Genomic DNA, 19373 nt, shown 5'->3' on the forward strand with positions numbered 1-19373 from the left:
TTTTGGTACAGCTGCAAGAGCCCATCCTGCAGCTGTCACCAAAATGAAGGCATTGATAGAGTAGAGGCGCTCGCAGAGCTCAGAGGGGCTCCACCACACAGCCCAAAGAGAGTGGCCTGCTGGAAATCCACGCTCACTAAAAAAAAAACCAAGTGAGATGTTTAACTTCATGTGAAAAAAATTATGAAGAGATTATACAAACAAATATCAGTACATTGATAAAGCCATGACAAAACAACAGCAGCATGTCTTTCAGGACTCTTCCATGTCCATTTCCCAAACGGGACTTGTCAGAGCCCCTTTTTAAGAAAATGTTTCCTTCAGCAACACAAATTGGAATTTGTGTTATTGATTTAAACACAACATACACCTTCTCAGGAGCCAAGTCACTTGCAAAACTAATTGCATTCTGATTCTGGGAAGAAAAAGACCAGCATTTTCTTCTTCAGACTTCCAGAACATGCTAGTTTCTCTGCTAGACTGAGATAGTGCTTGGGCTTAAACCCAAACTCATGGCTGAGATGTGAACACATTTCTGGGAATAATAAATTATAAATAATTGGGCACATGGATTCCTAGCAGGTTTTTAAAGCCTGGATTATTTTACTGGTGCTGCTGTCTGCCTCTGGATCACTGCTGATTCAAGTAACCATTACATTTGTTCTTATTCTAGATCTTTGTGCAGGACACGTGGTGTAAAGGTAAAAGAGTATCACTCTTTGTCCTGAAAGAAGAGAAGTCACAAGTTTTTGAGCGGCTGGGAGTCAGAAACTGCTATCTGTAGTGTGCTCCTGTTCTTTGTGTCTTAAAGAATTCATTATACATGGCCTTCTGAAGCTATATTTGCTGTTCAGAAAGCTTCTGTTATAGATGCTTAATAGGTACTTCTGTATATTTTCTGTAGCTTTTTGAATGTTAAAAATGATTATAGTGTTTCAGAGCAGGAGAAAATGTAGGTAGCCCAGTAGCTCATTGAGGAAAGTGGAACAAAGTATGCAATGCTCTGTCCGCATTGTCCCCATGGCTTCCAGCTGCTGCCAGATCCAGGAATTTTGTTAGCCTGTTTCATTTTGTCTGCTACACGCACACAGCTCATTTCTCTTCCACATGCTTATCCAGTATCGCTGAAGACACGCACACCACTTACCCACATTGTCCTTTCACAAGGAGTTCCTTAAGTCCATGACAGTTGTATAGAGCTGCCTACCTTTGTTTTGGTTTTTGCTCCTATTTGACGGAACGTGCTCTTTTACTGAAAAAGATAGTGAAGAGTTGACCTTTATTCCCATTCCCATGCCAGTCAGGGTTTTCACGATTCAAGCATATTGAGCACTCCTTCCTGCAGTGATTTATAGCCTACTCCAACTTTAGTCCTACAGCAGAAAAAGCACAATTCTTAACAGGCCAGGGTAATGCAGAAAAAGCATGGGGGTTCTGTTGGTGACAGTACTGTAAAGAAATTCATGTGTGTCACATCCCATCACATGTGACCATACTTTACTGCATCTTGCCGTACTGACTTACTGGTCACTGAAAATATGTCTCCAGATAACATGCTGTTGCTATGGAGCAAACTAAAGGATTTAATTATAGCCCTAAGTCGTGAAAATAAATAAATAAATAAATACACTGGTTTAGAATTGTGTGCTCAATACAGAACTAAAAGCCAACCAATTTCCAATTCTACTAAAGGTACCTTTCCAGCCTAGATAACTCTAGGATTCGACAATGCTACGTAGCTGGAGAAATGCAGTAAACACGAACCATTTTGTCTGAACACACTACTTCAGTGCAAACCTACCATAAAAGTAGATTGCTTCTTTTACAGGGACACTGTTAAAATTGATGGTTTATTTGTCATGCACACTGTGAGAGGGCTTTGAGTTGATGCTGGGCTGCTTTCTCTTCCAGAGATCGTGTCCTCCAAGAAGGATGGCTGGCACCTTTGGTCGTCTCCTGGCTGGCCGTGCAACTGCTGCACTTTTTGCAGCAGCAGGCACGGGGGTACTCACCACTGGGTACCTCCTCAACCAGCAAAATGTGAAAGCTGCTGTGCATGAGAAGCGGAAGCTCTTCCCTCCCAGGTGGGCGCTATAGGCTAGGCATCCCGTTGGGCTCCGCGGAGGAGGAAGATCCTCATCAGAGCAGCAGAGTCCTCATGCAGTCACCCCATCTGTGTGCCTGAGGACTGACAACCTGACAAACAACACCCTTTGCTGGTCACCTCAGTTTTACACCAACAGTGACTCTCAAGACAAGAAAGCAGGGGTGTGTGATAGTATCAACACTCAAAAAAACACTGCCAAACAGTGACAAGCCTACAGAATACTGCAAATTTCTGGCAAAACACTAAATTAGTCCTATTTTATCTCATCAGCTATGTAGAACTGTTGGGACTGGCTGACAGTACAGACTCTACCTTTAGGAACTGTGAACATACTTTCATCATTCAAGTAGCAAAAAATTTTCCTGTGTAATTACAGCACTTGAAATATTCCTAATTCTGCTGCAAAGTGGTTGGCTGATGATTAGAAACTAACTACAGACCTTAATGTACAGGTTGATTTTGCTGGCAATATTTGTGAAAAACAATAGTGATCAGGCTCTGCCAATCTCTTTTTCTCTACTAGTGGATATTAGTTAAAATAAATTCCAATGGAAATAATAGGGTTATGCATCAGACAAAATGTTACAAGGTAGGTGGGGTATGATTTGATTGCAAAAATGCCTTAATAAGCGTAATATGTCCATTCTGTGGAGAACACCAAGCTGAGTGATACAGTCAAAATGCTGGAAGGAAGAGATACCTTCCGGAGAGACATTGACAAGCTTGAGAGGTGGGCCTGTACAAACTTTGTGCAGTTGAACATGACCAAGTTAAATGTGCTGCACCTGTGTTGGAGCAATCCCAAACATGAATGTTTTTGGTGAAGAATGGATTGAGGGGCAACCCAGAGAAGAACCTGTGGTTGCTGGAGGATGAAAAGCTCAATACAAGCCAATACTGTGTGCTTGCAACCCACAAAGAAAACCATATCCTGGGCTGCATCAAAAGAGGTGTGAACAGTGACTCTGTCCTTCTACTCTACCCTTGTGAGATCCCACCTGGAGTACTGTGTTCAGCTCTGGGGCCCACTATCTAAGAAGAACATGGATCTGTTGGAATGAGTCTAGAGGAGAGCTATGAGGATTGTCAGAGGGCTGCAGCACCTCTCCTGTGAAGAGAGCCTGAGAAAGTTAAGGTTGTGCAGCTTGTTGGAGAAGAAAAAGTTTTTGAGAGACCTTATGTAACCTACCAGTCCCCAAAGGGGTCCAAAGCTGGACAGGGACTCTGTGTCAGGGAGTAACAGGACGAAGGGTAATGACTTTAAACTGAAAGAGGAGAGATTTGGGTTAGATGTTAGAAGGAAATCATCCACAGTGAGAGTGACCCTGGCACAGCTGCCCAGAAAGGGTGTGAGTGCCCCATCCCTGGAGGCATTCAAGGTCAGGTTGGATGGGGCCCTGGGCAGCCTCAGCTGACGGTGGATAACCAGCCCACGGCAGGGATTGGGACTGGTGGACTTTAAGGTCCCTTCCAACCCAAACCATTCAAAGATTCGATTATTCTATGATTTTTCCTGGCTTGGAATATGGTTCAGCTTTACATAAACAGTAATAATACAAGTACAGAAACAGCAGGTATTGCAGATAAGTTAGCTTTCCCACTGACAGAGACCAGACAGTCCCACTGATATCCACACAGCTGTGAGAGTACCTTGTCTTAGAATTACAAATCCTTTTTCAATTTAATTCCCTTCCTGCCTAACAAAACAACATTAGAACTTATTTATTTCTGACGAGGAGTGTCTCAGCAGAGAATTGGTGGGGTTTGGTACATTTTTAAAGCTCATCAAGATTATTTTATGGTTGCTGCAGGTAGCAGAAAGCTGCAATTGTATGCGGGATTATTCATCTGTGCACAGTTTGGGGGCATTTGGGGTGACCTGAATGTTCCTCCTCTCCTAAAATTTGGTGCAACATATAAAAAAAGAACTAATGTTACTGTCAAGCCTTGCAGCATACTTCATGTGTCATGATCCCTTTAATAATTCTGTGAACTAGCAAAGATCACCGTTCAAAGTTACAGTGTTAACTGCTTGGGATGTTTTTTCTCTTCAGTGCAGACTATCCAGATCTTCGCAAGCACAACAACTGCATGGCTGAGTGTCTCACCCCAGCCATTTATGCTAAGCTGAGGGACAAGCTGACTCCCAATGGCTACAGCCTGGACCAGTGCATCCAAACCGGGGTAGACAATCCTGGCCATCCTTTCATTAAAACTGTCGGCATGGTTGCAGGTGATGAAGAATCCTATGAGGTAAAATGCTTTCATAAAATTACTATGTTTGTTGCTGTTTTTATGGTCATTAGTTGAACAGCGCTTCCTGGCAGGGTATGCGCTCCTAAGATAAATAACATTCCAGAAAGCACGTAAGAGGCAGGCCATGTTTATAAAGACAATGCATTCCCTACTCTTCCACATGAGAAAACGCAAAAACATGAGGCATTGCTACATCTACCCTCTCTGCTGCAGTCAAAGCTAATAAAGTACAGCTGCTTTAGAGCAATATTCTACCTGCCTCCAGCAGCAGCCCTTCTTCCTACTACTAAACTTAGTTTATGGCAAAACTATGCAACCCTGAGATACACAAGATGAAGGTAATGTGGAAATTGTATTGTGGAACACCTAAGGCAGAAATGAAATGAAAATGTCTTCTGGGATTTGCCAGACACCTTTAAGCTACAGCTATTGGATCATGACAGAAGAAGAAAATAGACAGCATTAAGACGGACAGGTTTACTTAACACTGAAGTAGTAAGAAGAATAGGAAAAAAAAGAAAATTCTTATTTTTCTTGACATCTCTAGTCTGCTTCCTTCAGCCTACTACACAACCTATTATTACATGGTCTATTAACAGCATCCCAAATGCTGGGCCATGGAAGATGGACTGGGACTTCTGACATTCTGGGTTATCAGCTCCTGCAGTTCAGTTTTCCCCTACAGATGTGGTGGCTACCCTGAAAAGCTGCTGTGGCTACTGACCCATGACTGAATGAAGGTGTGGTTGTGGCCACAACTGACATGTGACTCTAACAAGGATCATGGTATTGGTCCTGAATGACCTAAAAGCAGGAGGCAAGCTGCCAAGATACTCTATGTATTCTAGTTGGCAATACATTCTGAAATCTAGTCTGGTTGTCACAACATTCCATGCCTGTCTGTGGTAGCCAAAGCAGGCTTGTAATCTGCTATTACACCTTCATTTTGTGTGAAGATCAGCAACTGCTACAGAGCGCTGTCTAGGTCAAAATGCCCTTTTCATACTTACCCCTGTCAGCATTTGCAAAGCTCCCTGTCTATGCCAAAGTGTTTCTCCTGTGGCTGAGGCTCATGCTTTTGACTGTTTCTGTGTTGTGGCAGATTCTCTACTGATTTTTCTGACTTCCATAGGTGTTTGCTGAGATTTTTGACCCTGTCATTAAAGCAAGACATAACGGCTATGATCCACGGTCAATGAAACATCATACTGACCTGGATGCATCCAAGGTAAGACTGAAAATAATAAGGAAGTAGAAGATCAGGACTGCTTCCCACAATTACAGTATTGCTGCTGTAGTATTCCATCTGTGGTAGGACCTTCAACTGAAGGACCAGTTGGTTACTCTGCCATATCCTGGGTCAAGATCCTCAGGCAGAAGGACATACCGCATTTTGTAGGTTGGAATTTTTCTTCTAACAGTGTAGCAAAACAGCATGCATCAACCATAAAATCCCATATTCTTCCTTCAGATCACCCATGGCTATTTTGATGAGCACTATGTCCTCTCATCACGTGTGCGCACTGGCCGCAGCATCCGTGGCCTGAGCCTTCCTCCTGCCTGCACCAGGGCTGAGAGGAGAGAGGTGGAAAACGTTGTGGTCACTGCCCTAGCTGGGCTGAAGGGAGACCTTGCTGGAAAGTACTACAGCTTGACCAACATGTCTGAGAGGGATCAGCAGCAGCTTATTGATGTAAGTATAGCTCCAGAGCTGACACTGTCTACACTTACCCTTGTTTATTTTTACCTTCACCTTCCTGTAGGGTACATGCCTTCCTTGTAGTTAAGGATGATAATCATAGTGTTAATCCAGTGGTTATTGGCCCAGCAATATTTTTAACTTAATGGCAAATTATCCAGGGTCTGTGTTTTGGCTATACACATGGACTCTATGTGTAGGCACATGGAGTTACATTCTGGATATCAAGCTCTTTGTGAAATTTATGTGGATGCTGCTGCCACCTCTTTGGACAAATAAGCAGAACTTTTCCTTGATTATTTTCTTGCTCAAAGATTGACATTTCCTATATTAATAACCATTCTAACTACAAGTATTACATATTAAAATATTATATATTATTTTTATTCCAGACTGCCGGGGTTGGGGCTTTGATCTATAACTGCTTTATGTCAAAATTACATGAATTCTTTCCCTGGAATGGTTGTAGCCAACTGTACCCTATGGCCTTTTCCCAGTCCTACAAATGCACTTATGAACTTGAAGGGTCAAAAGCAATTTTCATTGTCACAGAGACGGAAACACAAAGATTTCCACCATGGATTTATGTCATTGTTCAGTTCTGCAGAGATGTTTTGAGACAGCCAAAGTTTCCAAGTGCTAACCTAGCACAAATAGCAGTCACCTTGAAAACCCATAACAGGGATTCATGTTGAGATTTTAAAAATCATAAAAATCTATAAGATTGTTTTAAAAAATGAAAACAAAACAACAAAACAACACAAATGTTGCATGTGCATTTTATATATCCAAAGGAATGTGTGTACCCTGTTAGCTATATTTACGACACAGTTATTTGTTACATCAACACAAAGGCAGCTGATGAAGTAGCATAACTATTTATAACACTACAATCAGGTGTTACAGTCTGGATTAACCAGGAGTTATGCATTATGTAAGGTCAGAAATGTTTTTTATTGAATGTTCCTGGTGATATATTTATTGGCAAGATGTTGGTTACCTGTGTGAACTTTATTCCATCGCCCTTTTCAGCAGGAGAGAGCTCTTCAGAAAGCAGAGATCAAAACAGGGCTGTGGAAAATCAAATTCCTTTGCAGTTCAAGGTTAACTTATTGGGGAGGTGGAATAGGTTCATCGATTCAGCATTTTGCCTTACTTTGCTAGCTTTTACAGTAGTGCAAATTAATAAAAATCAGGGCATTGAACCTTGTAACCCCAGGTTCTATCTTTTACTCATAACATTGCCTTCTCCCTTCAGTACTTTAGGACCTCAAAACCCCAACGTGTATCTTAGAGCTTGCTGTCACTGTTTAGCAGGCACTATTTGATCTCTCTAAGACAAAATGAGTGCACTCAGCACAGAAGGCACTGAAGGTTTGGCCCATATGCTTGTACAAGAAAGTAATGGCACTCTGCTGTTCACTTGCAAAAGGATGCCTTTTTTTCTCAAACAGAAGCGTGGAACAGAGCAGGTAGAGAAAATAAATGTCTCGTCCCTGTGGAACTCCATATCATTTTCCCCTGCATGTGCCTATCACAGAGCATTCAGAGATGAAAGTCGAAAATTCTCCACTAAGGGGGAAAAGAAAGTAAATTTTATTAGCTTGTCTATCATGTCATATTTATTCTGGATAGCCTTGGTATTAATCTTAATTAAACTCCGGGGAAAAAAACAAAAAACCAAAAAACAACCACATACAATATTTGACAAGGCAGTGTTTGAGGATTTGAGAACTAATTATTTTTCAGCACACCCATTAAAATCTTATCCGCTTTGGAACAAAAAGAAATCTCAGTTAAAAAAAAAATAATTGAAATATGACAAGTCTGTGGCACACTGAGTGCTGAGTTTATTAACACTGGAGACAGCATCACTGCTGAAGAGCTGCACAAGGCTGTGATGCCAGAGGTTGAGCCCAGCATAGTGCTATCTCTTTTCAAAACTGCCACTGGATATTCTGCAGTCTGTAAAGGCTAATTGGCTTCCCCTACAAGAAGTGTTTTGGGAAAACACTCTTGTACATTGCCAATCAAGAGCCTGCAAGATTCAGGAAAATTCACCTGGGTAATGTGCTTTAAGCTTCCACAAGAAGGAACCAGATTCATAGGGTATACTACATCATTTACTTGTACACTGATTGCCTTCATGTAAAATGTATTGATACAAAATTATACTGCTTCCCTGAATGAACTTGAATTTTGTTTCCTTTTCTCTCTCTCCCTTTCTCTCTGGCCCCATTTCCTTGGCTAGGATCACTTTCTCTTTGACAAGCCAGTGTCCCCTCTGCTGACATGTGCTGGGATGGCTCGTGACTGGCCGGATGCCAGAGGAATCTGGTATGTTGTGTGGCATCTGCTGTGTTTTAAAGATTGTATTACTGTTCTCCTTGCTTGTCTTAGCTTTGCAGCCATGCTATCCTGATACTCACAGCATATTTAGTTGCTTTTAAAAAAATAATAAATTCTTGCTTAATTAAAATATATAAATATCCAAGAAAGGGAAGTAAATAAGACTTTTATATTCACAGAATATTTTCATGTACTCTCTAATAATATCAATACAACACTACAACATAAGCATGGCTCCTTCTTTGGGTCTTTATCTCCAATTTTTTCTATTTCTATTTCTATTTCTATTTCTATTTCTATTTCTATTTTTCTATTTCTATTTCTATTTCTATTTCTATTTCTATTTCTATTTCTATTTCTATTTCTATTTCTATTTCTATTTCTATTTCTATTTCTAGTTATAAATTTGATTTGGGAAAAGGCCTATCAGTCACTATGAAACCAGTATAGCTGAGTTTAGGAAAGCAGCTGTAACAGCAGTCAGCAGCGATGCTGACAGCTGGAAGCCACTAGCCACACAGCTGCAGGACACTGCATCACTAATTCCTGCCTCCTGTCTCAGTAGACAGGGTGTTTTATCAGTTCCCTGAATTGAAAGTAACACTTCCTTTCCAAATGATCTGGGCAAAGATGGTATATAGCAGAAGCTGAATTTCCCATTTTCTTCTGGGTCTGTTCCTTCTTTCACAACGCAGTTGATAGGTTTTGTGCACAAACAGAATATTTTCTATGGATATAATGAAATAATAGCCCCCAGATCAGTGCACACTGCCTAGAAGACAATGCAGATGGCTGTGCAGTGCATCTGCATCTCTCCTACTACATGTCTATGGGTTACCAAACGTTTTAATCTTGAAAAAGTAGGCAGAAAGAACTATGAGAAGTAATCTAGCTTATCTCCTTGCTCTAGGAATGGTCAAGACTTTCAGAGACGTTGAGTCTTGATGTGGGAGAAGAAATTTCTTCCCCACACTGGGAACACTGGCTCGTGTTCAGCACATCCAGAATTACTGAAACAAACTAAAGCTGCTTTCTGCTTGGGAACAGGCACTGTGGAACCCAACCACTCGTGAACACTAATGACCTGTTAGAAATCTGTGAGGATTTCTGTTTCAATAAACTTCAGATTGGTTCCCTGGTCCCCATTTATATCTGAGAAAGAGGCTGCTCCAACAAGGTGATAAATTTGAGGCACCCCATCTGCTGTTTCTACAAACAGAAAAAGTGCTACCAATGTAGACTATCCAGGGATCCCAAGTTGAATACAATTGGGCTTGTTTTACATGTGAAATACTCGGTAGAAAGAAATAGTAAGATTGAAAAGTTTGTCAATGGATCTGGGTCTCAGGTAACCTTAATGTCAGGGCACAGGATGTTTGTACCTGCACAGTTCTGTGTCAGCAAAAGGCTTCACAGTGGCAAATAAGCTGAAAATCATGCTTAGAGAACTAAACTTCCACATTTCATATGTTTCAAAGTTGGTAATATTACAGTATTTGTACAAAGGAGTCTGATCCTGCCAGACATATACTACATGCTGCAAGAAAGACTGTGGATAAGACAGAGAAAATGGAAGAAAGCCACTAAAAATTGCCTCGGGTTTAACCTGGCTCTTTACATGCTTAGCTACAGTGAACTGTTTAAAGTAGGAGTAGCTAACTTCAGGATTTGTAGCTTGACTGATGACCCAGCAGCTCCAGTGCAGTGCCCACATGTAGATGCTGTCCTCCATGTAACTCCATGGATGTGGCCATACAGTGCAACCAAGTGGGAAAGCAAGCTCAGAGATTTGAAGTAGAGAACATAGCTAAGTAAAGGCACAGAGCCTGGCCCCCAGCAGCATGTAAACATCAGTTTTCTTTCCTAGCTGCACAGTATACAGAGATCAATAAAGAACGTGCTCACAGACAGTGGATGTAGGGCTGGTATTTTCCCCTTGATCTCCACCAGCTGTGCTTGAGCTGGGAGACAACATGTTCCTCTTATCTCAACCCTCACCCTGCAGAGCAATATTGCTTTGCTGCACTTATCTTCCACAAAGTCCTGAAAAGCTGTGATAAAGGCGGGTGTAGAGAGAACTGCATTTGTCTCATGCTTTAAAGTAGCACTTCTCCTCTCAACCAGGCATAACAACGATAAGACATTTCTCATCTGGATTAATGAAGAGGACCATACCAGAGTGATCTCCATGGAGAAGGGTGGAAATATGAAACGGGTGTTTGAAAGATTTTGCCGTGGCTTAAAAGAGGTAAGAACTAGACTTTGCTTTTCCTGCCTGGCTGCAATTGGGCAGTTATCAGCACTGCTTACCATGGTTCATACTGGCATCTCCAGGGGCAACAGTAACATCAGTCCCGAAAGCAAAGCACACAAGTGCAGTTAAAGAAGGGAACAAAGGGAAATTGATAGCTGAGCTGCAGAGAAAATAAACAGTCAGCTACTCCTAAAGACAAAAACAGCCTTCATGTGTTGGTACACAGGCTAGAACAGCACTGTCCAGACAACTTGGGAATGGCTACAAGCAGGCCGCATTAGTTAGCCCCATGTACTGCTCAGACAGAGAAAAATTTCTTTCTTTTTCTGAGAAAAAGGATTATACTTAGTCCCCCACAGACAATGTGCAAAGAAGGTGCAGTGGGGCAGGTGACACGGCATAAGACTCTTCTCTGCTCCTCCTTCCCATCCTTCCTGCATAGGTTGCCAGAGTACATAAAACACTAATTGTCTCCAAAACTGTCAGTGTTACACAGAACAATCATTTCTCCCCATTGGTGACCCTGGCACACGTACTTCATCTGAACTGCGAAGGAATATAATTAAAGTTAGGCATAAATAAGTCAAGTACCTTCTCCCAAGAGTCAGGAGCCACTCTAGAATTGATAGAAAACTCACCTGTAGCTCCATTTGGTTTGTTTGTTTTTCAATCCATATGTTTGAGGCTTTGAGACTTTTGTGAATTGCAATCTTCCTAAGGTTAGAAATGCATTGCAAAGACCATAATTCTGAGGTGAACATATGACTTCATGGGCTAAGGCAATACAAAACCGTCGTGACAGGGAGCTTTGTGATAAAGTGACCAAGAATCTACAAGTTAATGACTGAGAAAATAATGAAGAAATTATTGTGCTATTCAGTGAAGAACTTGGCATCTGGTGTTTGCAAAAGGCATGGACCAGACTGAATTCAGGTGTGTATTTGTGCATTAGTTAGTGTTAGTGGAGCTCACCATCAGCACATGTACGTGATGAGAAGAATCTCAGGTACAAGGAAATATCTTAGAACATGATATATATGTAACACTTTCTTTTCACTTTCTCGCTTATTGTCTTCATAGGTTGAAAGATTAATTAAAGAACGGGGCTGGGAATTCATGTGGAATGAACGCCTCGGGTACATTCTGACCTGTCCATCCAACCTGGGAACTGGTTTACGTGCTGGAGTCCATGTCAAGCTGCCCAGGCTTAGCAAGGTACATGATTCATTTAAAAGGCTAGTGACATAGGTCAGCTCTTCTGATTTACTGAGGAACAAATGATTTACAGAGAAACAAATGCAAAGTGACAGCTTACACAGACTTCGTGTTAGTATGATATATAACAAAGTCCCAAGGATTATGTATAACTAATTAAGCAAACTTTTATTCCACAAATTATTGTATTTGTTATGGAAATTAATGTACTTAGAAGACAGTGCCAAGACAGGCTGTAATCCGTAGGTCAAACCGTTTGGCTTGCCTGGGCTGCACTGAGTGACAAAGAATTGTTTTGGGCAGCATATATATGGATTTCTCTGAAGGCAATACCTCCTATTTATTTTCATGGAAACTACAACAGATACAAAGAGCACAAGAACACTGTTTGATGGAGCAAATTCTCAGCTACAAAGCACTCTTTTTCAACACAGTCTTCACCATTAGCTCTGCAATTTCACCAGCGATAAACAAGAACTTGCATGTCACTCTTATAAAAATCTGCTCCAGTGGAGGTGATGTACTGTTGCTGTTACTGTAGTCACATCCACTGGTTGATCTCCAGAAATGTTCAGCAAGCATCAGTGAATGTCAGTGGGTGCCATTTTTCCTGCATGTGGGAATACAATTCCACACATTTGCTACATATGCACTTCCATGTTCTGCACCGATTTTGCCAGGCTGTCCCCCTGCTACCATCTGTCACAAGGCAACAAAATGTAACAGAATATGGGTAGGAATGTTCAGTTCCTACTGCCCCACCACCACCATTTGCTTCTGATGTTGTGGAACAACATCATAAAACAGGAGACGTTACTTTCAGAGCAGCTCTATATAGTTAATATAGTTAATATATAAGTAACAAAACATTCAATTGTTTTTATAGAGTATTTGAGCAACAAAACCATAAAACTAGTGGGATATGTCACCCTGTTTTTGGAACCTAATATATTACCCCAGTTTGATGGCAGTGATGGCAATTCTTAGTGAGGTCTCAAGGTGTTCATCAGAGCTTTTTGACAAGTTTATTTTTCCTGTGCTTCACCCTTGAAAGCAGTTGTTCACAAAGGTACCAAAAGCAATGACATGAACAAGGTACCCCTTCTGAAGCAAGGGGTATTTCTCTCTGATTAGGAGGGCTTATAGAAGTCCAATAGAGACATGTTGAGCTGAATATCTGATTGCAACTCTATATATTCCATTTTAAAATTTGCAGGTCATGTATTTCTACTGACTGAAAATGGAGTCACAAACATAAACTGAGATGACTTTTTTAAGCAATCTCGGAGTCTATTCTCAAATTCCTTCGTCACAACAGAAAGCAGTGCTGCATATTTTTTGCAGTTCAGAGAACTGTGTTCAGCCAGTGTATCAAAGTGCATAGTTATACACTGCAAGTTGCAAAGTGCAAGTTATACACTGCACTGCATGCTCTGGTTACAGCCCACACAGTGCTGATCACGCACTGCTGTGTGGCTGTTGTGAGTGACGGGTGCATGCCTGGGGTCAGGCCAAGATGCTTGGTGGTGCTGAGCTGCTGCCACAGTGGTGTGGGGCAGCGGCTGCAGCAGGGGGTGGGCTGGGCCACATGCGACCTGCAGGCTGTGGGTTGGATGTGCCTGCTGTAAATAAGGACTGAGAAAACTGCCTGTGTGTCTGGAGATGCTACACATCAAGTCATGTATAAAAGCATTACAAGGATTCGGCACAATGCACAGGTTAAAAGGCTGTAAACACAAATCTGTTTTTCTGCTAGGATCCTAGGTTTCCAAAAATCCTGGAGAATCTGAGGCTGCAAAAGCGTGGCACTGGTGGGGTGGATACTGCAGCTGTAGCAGACGTGTATGATATCTCCAACCTGGACCGCATGGGTCGATCAGAGGTAACCTGATACTTTTTCTTTTTTTCCTCCTTGCTCCTTACACAGATCTGAAATGAACAAGTCAGTTTCCTTTCAACTGGGTTCACTCTGGTCTCAGAGTCACCTCAATGGAATTGTGGTGGTTTGCATTTCTAGATCCAATGAAGATGCTTGCAGAACAAAAAATTATACATGTGCATCAAGTGTTTGCCAAATATTCTTGTTATGGTAATGAGAGAAAAAAAAATTGCCATGAGAAGGCACCATAAATGTGACCTGCTGTAAAATGTCAAGGAGAGAATTAAGGATTGTGTCCTAACCCACAAAGGAAATTGGGTACAGAAAGCAAGACAGGATTAATATGTTGTTTTCCTTTTAGTATTCACAGTCTTGCACTTTCTCCATACTGTGAGAACAGGATGAGGTCAGTCCTTTCACTCCAAAATAATAAAAGGAGAAATTGTTGGTATCTTCTCATGTCCTGTGTCAAATTGAGCAGAAGACACAAAAGAGCTGGGTTTTGATCAGGGAAGATATTGACTTGTCAGCTCTGAATTCCTTCTACTGTGCTGTAGACTATGGTGAGATGAGTTCATCTCACGCATTTTTGAAGACATTTCAGTTTGAATGTGTATTTGTGGAGCCAGAGAGTGAAAACAACCCTACATCTTAGCAGGGAGGCTGCTTTCATGGAACACTCAGGTCCCAGACCCCATTCCAATTTCATATTTATAAAGCAGAACAGCTCCTGTGAGCAATTCTGCTGAAGGATGGTCAAGAAATGGCAGCGTCAGTGTTATAGCGTCCTTCCAGTAGCACTCCCAGAATGTTATTCCAGGTCATAGGCTGTACATCCTGTGACACAGCTACAGCTTCTGTTATGTTTACTCTTGGCCTCATCAAGAACAACTGATAGAAAAACTGATCTGTCAAGGCCCTGTAAGTCCAGCAATTTGACCACTCCACCAGTAGATAGCCTCAAATCTTCTGCCAACTATCTTTCATCTCCCAGATGAGTGTGGTTAAGGTGTGTTTTCCCAGAATACCACAGCACTGAGGAATCTTTGGCAGCTTAGACATGGATGCAATTTGTTGAAACCCAACACCTGAATTCAGCCTGATGCTTGGTAGTTTTTGTAACACAAATACAGTCCTGGGATAATGAACTTGGATTGCGCTTGGATCAAATTAGCTCACATTTAGTCAGCTGGTTTGCCTTCTTGCTTGTCTTGCATTTTCCGCCTCAGAGACAAAGCCAAGTCAGGTCTTCCTTACTTCCTTATTTACATATGCCCTTAAACATCTTCACTAACAAGGGGTGTTTGGACAGAACATTGAAAATTAATTTTTTTGTTTAGTTTAATGTAAGCAGTTAAGCTCCTGTGAATCTAAACTGAAATATTCAAAAGTAAAAAGCTATTTAGCATTATTATATGCAGAAACAGTATGTAGCAGAGATATTTATTAACATCTGAAGCATCACTGTGTGTGCTCTATACTAAATTAACACTAAAAAATATGAAAGGATTACACTATATAATTCATTAAGGGATTCTATTGTATATGCACTGTAAATTTTTCCTATATATGAAGACACCCATTGAAGTCAGTGATGCTTCATAAAGCAAGCATTCAGAGAACTGAGCCAGGAGATACAATACAATCCCTGCCTTGAAGATTTTGAAATCTAAATAAGACAAGAGAAACTCAACAAGATAAAAATGTTTTATTGTAAGATATATTTTTTTCAGTTTCTAGTAAATAAATTCAATTATGTGGTAAATTTGCTTTCAGAATTGAATTATGTTCCCAAAGGTGCAAGATAAAATTCTTTGTATTTTTGTTTTGTTTCAGTTAGTGGTCAATGCAAACTTAATATGAATTTCCTGTTCTCCTGGAGGCTGCAAATTCAGACCTCTGATTTCCCAAAACAGCTGGTCTATAACAGACAATATAATAAAATACTGAGCCACTGACATGCTTCATTGCAAAAACAAATCCCTTGAAAATCAGTGACTGTCACAATCAAGCAACAGTGGGATTTAGTCTTTGCATTCTGTTTCAACAAACCAGTCATTAAAGGTTGTTAATGGACCATCTTGTGAAAATTAAGAAAAGCTGGTACTATAGTTTGCTGGCTACAGTGACAGTAACAACGCACTAGGGCCCGGAGAAAGCCTGATGAGGGCAAGGCTCTTTGGATTCTTCTGCAATTTGAAAAGATTACAAAGACATCGCTACACTCTGCCATATAGAATTGCCAGTTTTGGTGCTGCTCTGCGCCTGAAGCTAATCCCATCTCTGCCAGTGTATATCAAGAGCACCTCCGTTGAAAACAAGGGAATGGTACATGCTGTAGAGCCAGCATGCATTTGGGATGATGGCGTTTCCTTCAGAAATGTGGGTTCTGAGCCTGATGAACCATCTCAGCAAAGCCATCATGCCAGCCAGGGTGGGTGGGAAATCTTTCCCTGAATGCAGGCAGCTGACAAGTTATTGTGACAGAACATGAGTTTATGGTGATCTGTAAGAGAATGCAAGGTCCTAATCCATGTCTGTGAAGATGTACAAGTCTCTGGTGTCACACAGGGCATGCGATCTCTGTGCTGTGACTCTCCTTGGGGCCAGTTGTAATTGTTCTTGCAGAACAAGACAGTTTTTTCCTTTCTCTATTAATAGCATTACTTAAAGCTCTTACTACCTTTTTTTTTTTCTTTCTCTAGGTGGAGCTAGTCCAGATTGTCATTGATGGGGTCAATTACCTAGTTGACTGTGAGAAGAAACTAGAAAAAGGTCAAGATATTAAGGTGCCACCACCACTGCCACAGTTCGGCAGGAAATGATCTTGCTGCTGATGACTGGTAATTGGCTGCCCTTCTGACAGAAAGGCACCTCTGTATATCTCTGTACAAATAGCTTGTGTAATAAAACACTGCCTGATACTTAATGTCTCTTTAAGTGTCTGGTTGCACAGTCTTTGTAGGATGCACCAGTACAAACACTTGGTGGTACACTCATCTGTGAGGCCTGCTTCCCTTTCTTTTTTGACTAATGATAAGGAAATTTCTAGCTGAATAATCCAAAAAGCACCAATCCTTAATTCCATCCTGCATTTGCACTTAAGAACATACTTCTTGAAGAAGTAACGTAAGTCTTGAATTGCAGAAGTCTTGAATAAGCATCTGATTTTCATTCACAGATGCGCTTCTCTCCAGTTTCCGGCCAGGCAGGTGCTGCAAAGTGGTAGCTGTTTTTTTCTTTTGACACAATAATCAGCTCAATTGTTAACTCAGTGGCATAAGTCTCAGAAGTCCAGCACCTGACCCATCATCAGGAACTCACTGGTGTCTCTGTGTGGGAGCTGCCACTTCTCTGTCCAGCACTGACCTGCAGATAAACTTATTTACCACGTCATCTCAAACCCCCAGCAAAACAATTTCCTGATATTATGCCAACACAAGCCTGCCAGGGAACCAGGCTCCTGCTAATTGTTATGTGAGATGTGTAAGGATGTGCTTAGGATATGCCTCCATGTAGTGAGCAGCTGGGTGGAAGGAACAAACAGCAGACAGCTACTGTCCCATTGCTTCTTCTTGCATATTGAAACATACTCAGTGTTTCACTGTAACCACAGTCAAAACACCAGTTCTCAGAAAACCAAACAAACTACAACCAAAAAAAAAGCCCAGAACATGCAGTGATGACTGCTGCCTGTGTTGCTGATGAGCTGTCAGTAGTACTAGCCAGAAATGTTTCAGCTCTTCAAGTTCTGTTGAGAAAACTTGGAAATTGTGGCAAGCCACTAGGACAGACGGTTCAGATCTCTCTTCCTGGCACCTGTGAGAGTGGACAGGAGTGTGTGTCTATAGAAGACCAGAGGAGCATTATAAGCCTGTGGTCCTCCCTCTAATACATTCCCAGCCTCCAACCCCTAGTAATGCTGAAGCAGCTTCTGTGCCTTTTGAAGGATCTGTGAATTTCTCTCCAAAAATGACTCCTGTCCACTATTTGGAAGACTAGTGCCAACCCATCTTTCAGAAAAATGTATTACAGCCAAGACCTGTTGCTTTTTGAGAACAGCCCATCTTAGTTTAATTCTTTTCCTGTGTGTTAAGGATTCCCTTAGTAAAGCGTCTTTCACGAACGCTTCCATTTCAACCCAAGCTAAAAATAATAATTCCACTTTAAAAATCAATCAGATACTGAGAACTGACTGGAGAATTAGCAGCTCTTCTAAATCAATAGCATGGTGCACTCCTGCTTCTTGCTCAAGGAAATCTGTTACTGGAAACAGGCTAGAGCTTCCACTTGATTGGTGTTTCTTCCTCATCTACACTACATGGATTACCTAATGATTTTAATCTTCCTAAACATTCATTAATAACAGTAAGTAATTCTGGGGAAGGGAAAGAGATGCCTGCTGACTTCACACAGAATGCAAACCACTAAATCTGGAACAACTTCAGTGTTAGCTCTCCAGAATGCTCAGGCTAATAGAAAGTTCAACTGTGGGCCAAAAGTGCTCTGATTAGAGTCTCACTTTCCATGCACTGACATGCAAGGTGATGACAGACAGCAGTACAAAGTCCAGCTGGCAGCCATTTGCTAGTTTCATTCCTGAGGAGTCCATATCAGAGCTGATTATGCTGTTTTAAGACCTTCAATAATGACCTGGATGTTAGGGTGTATTAAATAGTCAGAAAGTTCACTGTAGCGCTAAGTGAGAGGGAGCAGCTTGTACACTGGAGAACAGGGCTGCTGTACAGAGGGAATGTTAGCACAGAAACAGGCTGACAGAAATCTGATGAAGTTTAACACAGGCAATTGCAAAGTCCTGCATCTGGAACACAGTAACTCCACTCCACAGCACAAGCTGGAGCACAAATGTGGAGAAAGCAGCTTTGGAAGGGCTTAGGATCCTGGAGGACAGCAAACTGAATATGAGTTGGCAGTCTGGCCATACTGGGCTGCATTACATGAGTGTAGCCAACAAACTGAGGTACCTGATTATTTCTCATGTGGTATTTATGTGAACACCTCTGGAAGACTGTGTCCAGTTTTGAGCTCCTCTGTACAAGAAAGAGAGACAAACAGCATGCAGCAAGTCCAGGTCGGGGCTACCAAGGCAGGCAGGGTACTGGAGCATATAATGCAGAACAGGAGGCTGAGGGAACTGGTTTGTTCAGTCTGGAGAAAAGAAGGTTATGGGGAGATCTTACTGATGTACATTACTGATTTCTACACCACAGGATGGACAAGACAAGCTTTTTGGAAGTCCGTGGTGATAGAACAGAAGGCAGAAACAGAAGGTGGGACACAGGAAATTCCAGTTAGGTGTTAGGATGACTTTTTCCACTAAGAGAGTGGTCAAGCACTGGAACAGACATGGAGATACTCGACACTCAAAGGAACAAGGACATCAGCAATCCGATCTAAGCTGCTCCTGCTTTGGTGGAGCAGCAGAGTTGGGCTGGGCTACTGCCAGACCTCCAGCCTACATGATTCTCTGATCCTGTGGCTGAGTTACTTCTGGCAAAACACCTGCAACTGAGGAAATAAGTCAGAGAAATGCCCTGGACTTCCTGTGCTCTAACCACACATGGAAATGTAAGCCTTCACAAAATAGGGATGC

The 19373-nt window shown here is 41.7% G+C and overlaps 1 protein-coding gene across 1 annotated transcript; it reads left to right on the forward strand.

Annotated features, from left to right (window-relative positions):
• Nucleotides 1–1932: 1932 nt before the first annotated feature.
• Nucleotides 1933–16654, forward strand: CKMT2 (creatine kinase, mitochondrial 2; the record flags this gene model as incomplete). Its single annotated transcript, XM_079549000.1, has 9 exons — nucleotides 1933–2084; nucleotides 4162–4360; nucleotides 5496–5591; nucleotides 5835–6056; nucleotides 8314–8399; nucleotides 10536–10659; nucleotides 11746–11880; nucleotides 13637–13762; nucleotides 16465–16654. 9 exons carry the CDS (start codon nucleotides 1933–1935, stop codon nucleotides 16582–16584), a joined length of 1260 nt encoding a protein of 419 aa, XP_079405126.1. The 3' UTR covers nucleotides 16585–16654.
• Between the last annotated feature and the right edge of the window lie 2719 nt (nucleotides 16655–19373).

The sequence above is a fragment of the Tetrao urogallus genome, assembly GCF_951394365.1.
Source record: "Tetrao urogallus genome assembly, chromosome: Z".
Taxonomy (NCBI): Eukaryota; Metazoa; Chordata; class Aves; order Galliformes; family Phasianidae; genus Tetrao; species Tetrao urogallus.